Source organism: Sinocyclocheilus grahami, unplaced genomic scaffold (genome assembly GCF_001515645.1).
Source record: "Sinocyclocheilus grahami isolate Dianchi unplaced genomic scaffold, SAMN03320097.WGS_v1.1 scaffold1723.1, whole genome shotgun sequence".
Taxonomy (NCBI): Eukaryota; Metazoa; Chordata; class Actinopteri; order Cypriniformes; family Cyprinidae; genus Sinocyclocheilus; species Sinocyclocheilus grahami.
The window spans coordinates 34,774-42,580 of record NW_015506902.1 but is presented as its reverse complement, the minus strand read 5'-3'; the positions used below and the strand labels follow the sequence as shown (position 1 = coordinate 42,580).

The following is a 7,807-nucleotide window of genomic DNA, read 5'->3' as shown; positions in this document are numbered from 1 at the left end:
CTTATGTTAAACTGCTTTAAATTACTTTTTTTCCACATCAATCTACACTCCATACACCATACTGAAAAAGCAAAAACAGAATTGTCACAACTTTTGTAAATTTATAAAAAAAACTGAAATAAGTACATTGCATAAGTATTCAAGTAACTAAATATTTTGCTGAAGCACCTTTACAGTCTCAAGTCCTTTTTGTTTAATGCGACAAACTTTGATCATCATCATTTGGCAATTATCTGCCATTCTTCTCCTCACCTCTTCACCTCTCAAGCTCTGTCAGGTTGGATGGGGGCAGATGCACATTTTCTAATTTCTCCAGAATTATTTGATTGGGTTCAAGCTCATGCTCTGGCTGGGCCACTCAAGGACATTCACAGAGTTGTCTATAAGCCACTCTTGCTGTGTGCTTAGGTTCATTGTCCTGTTGGAAGGTGAATTTTCTGCCCAGTCTGAGGTTCTGAATGCTCTGGACTGGGTTTTCATTAAGGCCAACTCAATATTTTGGTGCATTGAGCTTATCTTCTACTCTGACGAGTCCCTCTGTCCCTGGCACTGAAAAACAGCCCCACAGCATGAGGCTGCTTCCAGCACACTTTACTTTTGGGGTGGTACTCTTCAGGTGATGAGCAGTGCCTGGTTTCCATCAAACATGATGCTTGGAATTGAGATTCATCAGACCAGAGACTCTTGTTTCTCAAGTCTGAGAAGTCTGAGTCTGAGAGTCCTTTAGGTGTTTTTCAATGAATCCAAGTGTGTTTTCATGTATCTTCACTGAGGAGAAGATTGAGTCTGGCCACTCCGACATAAAGACCATACCGGTGGAGTGTTGCAGTGATATTTGTCCTTCTCTAGATTTCTCTCATCTGCATATATGATCATGGAGCTCAACTAGAGTGACCATCACGTTCTTGGTCACCACTCTAACCAAGACCCTTCTCCATCAATTGCTCAGTTTGGCCAGGATGCCAGCTCTAGTAAGAGTCCTGGTTGTTTCAAACTTCTTCCATTAAGGGTAACAGAGACTACATGCTTCTGTGACCCTTCAATGAAGCAGATTTTTTTCTGAAATCTTCCCCAGATGTGTGGCTTGACACAAACCTATTTCTGAGCTCTACAGACAGTTTTTTTTTCCTGGCTTGGTTTTTGCTCTGATATGTATTAGGAAGGGAAGTTGTGGCCTAATGGTTAGAGAGTCGGACTCGTAACCCAAAGGTTCGAGGAGTCTCAGGTCCGGCAGGGATTGTAGGTGGGGGGAGTGAATGTGCAGCGCTCTCTCCCACCTTCAATACCACGACTGAGGTGCCCTTGAGCAAGGCACCAAACCCCCAACTGCTCCCCGGGCGCCGCAGCATAAATGGCTGCCCACTGCTCCGTGTGTGTGTGTGTGTGTGTGTGTGTGTGTGTGTGTGTGTGTGTGTGCGTGTGCGTGTGCGTGTGCGTGTGTGTGCACTTAGGATTGGTTAAATGCAGAGCACTAATTCCTAGTATGGGTAACCATACTTGGCCACATGTCACGTCACTTTTTTTTTTATCAGCTGTTAGACCTTTTATTAAGATGCCTTTCCAAATAATACCCATTCAATTGAATTTGCCATAGGTTAACTTCACTCGAAGTGTAGTAACATCTACAAGCACTATGAATGCTCCTGAGCTAAATTTCGCAGCTGAATACTTATGCAATGGAATCATTTAAGGTTTTTTATTTTTAATAAATTTGCAAAGATGTTAAAAAACTGTTTTACTTCCTCCTTTACAATTATGGTGTATGGAGTGTAGATTGATGTGGGAAAAAAGTAATTTAAAGCAGTTTAGCATAAGGCAGCAACTTAACAATATGTGAAAAAAATGAAAGGGTATGAATATTTTCGCAAGGCACTGTAAGTCCCGCCTTCTAAATAAAAGAGGCAATCACCAATGGGCAAAGTCATCACATGACTGGTTATAAACTAGCTGCCATACAGAAACAGTCATGCCCGAATCGTGCGCTTTGGACAGCAAAAAATAAATAAATCTTACTACCTGAAGTTTTTTTTTTTTTTTTACATTTATGGGACAGTTCATGTTGGATTTTGTTGCTGATTTGAAAAGTTATTTAAGTGCAAATGTGGCAGGGATTTTTTTCGATTTCACTATTCGCGAGTGAAAGATATTCCTTGAAATGGACTTTAGAGACAGATCTGATAGGAATGCATTATAGATAAGTAAACCTCGTGAAACACTTTCAAATGTGACCCAGGACCACAAAACCAGTCATAAGGGTCAATTTTTCTAAATTGAGATGTATGCATAATCTCAAAGCTGAATAAATAATCTGTCCATTGATATATGGTTTGTTAAAATGGGACAATATTTGGCAGACTATTTAAAAATCTGGAATCTGAGGGTGCAAACAAATCAAAATATTGAGAAAATTGCCTTTAAAGTTGTCCAAATGATGTTCTTAGCAATCTATATTACTGATCAAAAATTAAGTTTTGAAATATTTACAGAAGGACATTTAAAAAATATCTTTACTTAATGTCCTAATGATTTTTAACCTAAAAGAAAAATCAATCATTTTGACCCATACAATATATTTTTGGCTATTGCTACAAATATACCCCAGTGACTTAAGACTAGTTTTGTGGTCCAGGGTCACAAATATAAAATATGCTGACCAAAACCATTTCTTGACACTATATGACATCTTACAGATAATTTGGCAACAGGAAGAACCGCCATACAGTCGTCAACCTATGGCCTCTGGTCTGCTGAACAGGCCATTGACTTCAGTCCAGGTTTCACAAAATCATGGTCATTGTGTTCCTCAACCACTGCTCAGACTAACCCATGGTGGAGAGTGGATCTGTGTTATATTTACAGAGTAAGTAGAGTTGTCATCACAAACAGACTAGACTGTTGTTCAGAACAAATTAACGGAGCGGAGATTCGCATCGGAAACTCTTTGGAGAACAATGGCAACAACAATCCCACGTGAGACCCTCTTTCAGTTGCATAATATCCATAAATTATCCCTGAAATAACATATGAAGAAAGCCTATAAGTCTAAATGAGGTTTCCTCCGTCTCTCTTTAGATGCGCTGTGATTTCTAGCATTCCAGCTGGTGTTTCCTCCACCTACACATGTAACGGTATGGAGGGTCGATACGTGAATCTGTTCATTCCTGGAGAGTCAAAGTATCTTACTCTGTGTGAGGTGGAGGTCTATGGAGAAGGTATGATCAAACATGGAAAATCAAGCTATAAATGAAATTAATATAATGTATAATATATAATGAAATCCAAAACGGGGTTCTTACTAATTTTGGGCTGTTGATTCCAAAAGCAGTGTCTGTTTTGCTTGAGCACAGTTTTTCGAGATTAGAAAATATAATGCTTTTCGTTGCATTTTTGCTTTTGAGAACCATTCGCAATGTGACGAAGCCTTGTATTCTCACTTAATCAGCAGAAAAAACACCCCAAACACAACTCCTGTCTGAGTCTGCTATATGTGTGGGTGTTTTACGACATGAAAATATTAACAGAAAATTATAGATTTTGTGAAAAGTGTATTTATTCACTTACAAATGTGCCTATGCAAAGTTCCTTGGCATTAAATATTTATGAACTTTTTGTCATTAAACCAAAATTTTGACATTTGCCTGTTTTTGTTATTTTGATAAGTGCATTACAGCTGATACACATACAGTGGTCTGAAAAAGGTTTTGCCCCCTTCCTGTTTTTTTCTTTTGTGAATATTTATCACACTTGAATGATTCAGAGCAAACTAATTTTAATATTATACAAAGATAGTCAGAGTAAATAAAATTTTTTTTTTTAAATAATGATTTAATTTGTTAAGGGGGAAAACAATCTGTCTAAACCTGCCTGGCACTGTGTGAAAGAGTAATTGCCCCCTAAATCTAATAACTGGTTGTGCCACCCTTTGCAGCAACAACTGCAATCATGTGTTTGCGATAACTGCCAATGAGTCCTTCACATCGCTGTGGTGGAATTTTGGCCCACTCTTCTTTGCATTGTTTTCATTCAGCCACATTGGAGGGTTTTCGAACATGAATGGAATGTTTAAGGTCATGCCACAGCATCTCAATCAGATTTAAGTCAGGACTTTGACTTGACCACTCCAAAACCTTAATTTTGTTTTTCTTGAGCCATTCAGAGGTGGACTTGCTGGTGTGTTTGGGATCATTGTCCTGCTGCATAACCGAAGTGCGCATGAGCTTGAGGTCACAAACTGACGGCCAGATATTCTCCTTCAGGATTTTCTGATAGAGTGCAGAATTCATGGTTCCGTCAATTATGGCAAGTTTACCAGGTCCTGAAGCTGCAAAGCAGCCCCAGATCATCACACTACCACCACCATAATTGACTGTTACTATGATGTTCTTTTTATGAAATGCTGTGTTGGTTTTACGCCAGATGTAACGGGACACACACCTTCCAAAAAGTTCAACTTTTGTCTCATCAGTCCACAGAATATTTGCCCAAAAGTCTTGGGGATAATCAAGATATTTTGTGGCAAATGAGAGACGAGCCTTTGTGTTCTTTTTGGTCAGCAGTGGCTTTTGCCTTTGAACTCTCCCATGGATGCCATTTTTGCCCAGTCTCTTTCTTATTGTTGAATCATGAACACTGAGCTTAATTGAGGCAAGGCCTGTAGTTCTTTAGATGTTGTTCTGGGTTCTTTTATGACCTCTTGGATGAGTCGTCGTTGTGCTCTTGGAGTAATTTTGGTAGGCCGTCCACTCCTGGGAAGGTTCACCACTGTTCCAAGTTTTCTCAATTTGTGGATAATGGCTGTGACCGTGATTCGCTGGAGTCCCAAAGGCTTAGAAATGGCTTTATAACCCTTTCCAGACTGATACATGTCAACTGTTTTGTTTCTCATCTGTTCTTGAATTTCTTTAGATCGCGGCATGATGTGTTGTTCTTTAAGCATGCTTCACTTTGTCAGACAGGTTCTATTTAAGTGATTTCTTGATTCAACAGGTCTGGCAGTAAAAAAGTATCTGATGGAGTTTTTAGTTGATATTTTTAAACTCACCATAATCAAATAATTTGCAAATCAGCTGATTTTCATTCAAGATGCAGGGATGTAATTGATTTATTGTTTTTTTTTTAATGTAACATTTCTAAGGTTTTATGCTCTCAACTGTCAATACTTCACTACATAAAAAGCATTCATTTGTGTTTGACACTAAACCTCATTCATCCTTACTGCAAGTGAACCTGTATTTAATGTCATCTGGGTCATATTTGTTTCACTTTGTGTACACAACCTAGTCATGTTACATCTGTTTAATATTAAGTGTAATACGTTTGCACCAAAATGCTGTGGATTGTTGTCAAGATCAAAAGATGCGATGATACGATTATGTAATTGGGTATCCTAAAAATGCATGATTATATGATCAGTTGCATTTTATTATTTTGCATTTAGCGTTTTCTTTTCCCTTCTGTCTATGTATTGTTCACTCACTCTCATGTGTCACTCTTTTTAGGTCCTGTACTGAAGAAAACCTTTGTGAAGATGAAACTGAAGTCCAGTTTGAGTCTGTCTGAACCTGAAATGAGAGTCCAGCTCCTGTCACAGGTGAGAGAGGGAAACATACAGAAATCTGAAATCATATCACACTGATAGCGGTTTTAAGAGATCTGCTCATTTCAGCTTCAGTCTGCTCTGGCAAAACAAGGAATTTCTGATGTGACGCTGCAATGGTCTAAACCGCCAGCTGCTCAACAGGAAGTGATGTGGAAGGAAGATGCATCAGGTGAGTGTGTTCATAAAAGTAAACACTGGCAAACTGAAAAGATGTTGATTTTTAAAGTAAAAATATTACGATGAATATGTATGTATTACAAATGAACTGGGAAATTACATCTTTATAACGTAATGAACCGTTTTATTTACAGCTCAATGTGCTGGAGGAAAGAGAGGATGATGATGATGGGAAAACTCTTGATCAACTTGTTTATCATCTTCCATTTACAACTCCAATTCCAGAGATGTTGGGACATTTTGTAAAATGCAATAAAATCCATAATCTCTGATTTGTTAAAACCTTTTAATATTTGTTTTACTATAAAAGTAAAAAAAAAAAAAAAAAAAAACATTTCCAAAGTTTTCACTGACCAACATAAATATATTTTGTAAATATAAAAAAAATTATATAGATTTTGATGGCTAACACACTCCAGAAAGGTTGGGACAGAGGCACGTTTAACACTGTGTAACATCAACTTTCCTTTTAATTACAATGTTTCATTGTTTGGGAATTGAGGATACTAACTGTTAAAGTTTTGCAAGCAACATTTTTGTCCAGTCTCGCTTGATACAAAACTTCAGATGCTCAGCAGTCCGTGATCGTCATCTGGTTCTCCTTTCCATGACTGGAATTTTCATGCATTTTCAATAAGAGTCAGATCTGGACTGCAGGTAGGCCAGTCTAACACATTCACTCTGTCTCTACGAAACCACGCTGTTATAGCACATGCAGAATGAGAGCTGGCATTGTCTTGATCTAATAACCATGGACTTCCCGACATCATCTTGATGGCAGTATATGTCTCTGTACAATCCCATTATATGCCTTCATGTCAATAGTACCCTGCTGTGCTGCACCCCCATACCATGACAGACGTTTGCTTGAAAGCGAAAACCAAAAGCGGATGATGGAACACACCAATCATTTCACATATAATTAAGGAAGTGTGAAATGAAGTGACACAGTGGCTTGTTGAGGAGAGTGTATTGCAACGGGTAGGATTAAATCTTAGAAAATAATAAAAAAAATGTCAAACTTGAGTAAACTTAAACTTAGCCTATATTTTTTGTAGTACAGTGCTGAATGCAAATTTAGAGAAACAAAAATCACATTAATTGTCTCCTTTTACATTGATTGTTAATTATAACACTCAAGCTTCAGTAACTAACAGATAACTAATTACAGAATTGGCGGCTAATTCGTAAAGAAATAGTATAATCTCATTTGTATGTTTTCAGTCTGCTTTCTGCAAGTCCCACAGACAACTATGATTAGGGTAGACCTTCTTGCTTAGTATTTTCCTAAAAATAAAATAGTACGAATTCCTACTAAACTGCCACCTCATCAAATAGTTATGTTTGGATTACCACCATCAGTAAACCTTATTCCGGTTAAGTGAGTAATTTTCTCACATGGGATTGTTGTTGCCGTTGTTTTACAAGGAGTTTCCAATGCAAACCTTGGCTCCATTGATTTGTTCAAAGCAGCAGTCTATCCTGTTAATGATGATCACTTCTCTAATGATTTGTAGATACATCAGATCCAGCCTCCACAATGGGTTTGTCTCGGTTTTGGTGTGGGTGCAGTGAAATTAAAATTGCTACCGTCAATGGCTGTATTAGCCTTGTAGCGGACTGTCGATGACTGGACAGCCTTTCACTTGATTACAATATTCAAGAAAGGACAACGAGAAATACAAATACCCATGTTATCCTCATCTATAATTCCCATGCAGTTTAAATGATTTAATTATATGTTAACTTTCCTTGTGGTAGTGAAAGAGTGTCACTAAAGTTTGTTTACTGGAATAGACTGAGATGAGACATTTTAACAGACTCTCAGAGTTTGTATCTTAATGTTGTAGTAAGAATTGACAGAAACCTTTTAAAAGCCTTTAACAAGTGTGAGAGAAATGATAAAATATCAAACATTTGTATTTCTCTGTAAACCCTCCTGTTTTCCATGAAAAACAACATTTGCATATATGTGAGTGTTTTTCAGAAGAGGAGTTCATGATTTGGACATGCAAATCCTACCAAAGTGTC

At 37.8% G+C, this 7,807-nt stretch overlaps 1 protein-coding gene across 1 annotated transcript in view; it reads left to right on the top strand.

Annotated features, from left to right (window-relative positions):
* LOC107572246 (uncharacterized) overlaps window positions 1-5,990 on the top strand; it is a 26,579-nt gene extending 20,589 nt beyond the window's left edge. The window contains exons 5-9 of the mRNA XM_016258673.1: window positions 2,691-2,970; window positions 3,073-3,212; window positions 5,499-5,590; window positions 5,666-5,768; window positions 5,911-5,990. Coding sequence (XP_016114159.1) covers window positions 2,691-2,970; window positions 3,073-3,212; window positions 5,499-5,590; window positions 5,666-5,768; window positions 5,911-5,939 — 644 coding nt within the window. The 3' untranslated portion in view covers window positions 5,940-5,990. The remainder of the gene's footprint in view (window positions 1-2,690; window positions 2,971-3,072; window positions 3,213-5,498; window positions 5,591-5,665; window positions 5,769-5,910) is intronic.
* Window positions 5,991-7,807: the final 1,817 nt, after the last annotated feature.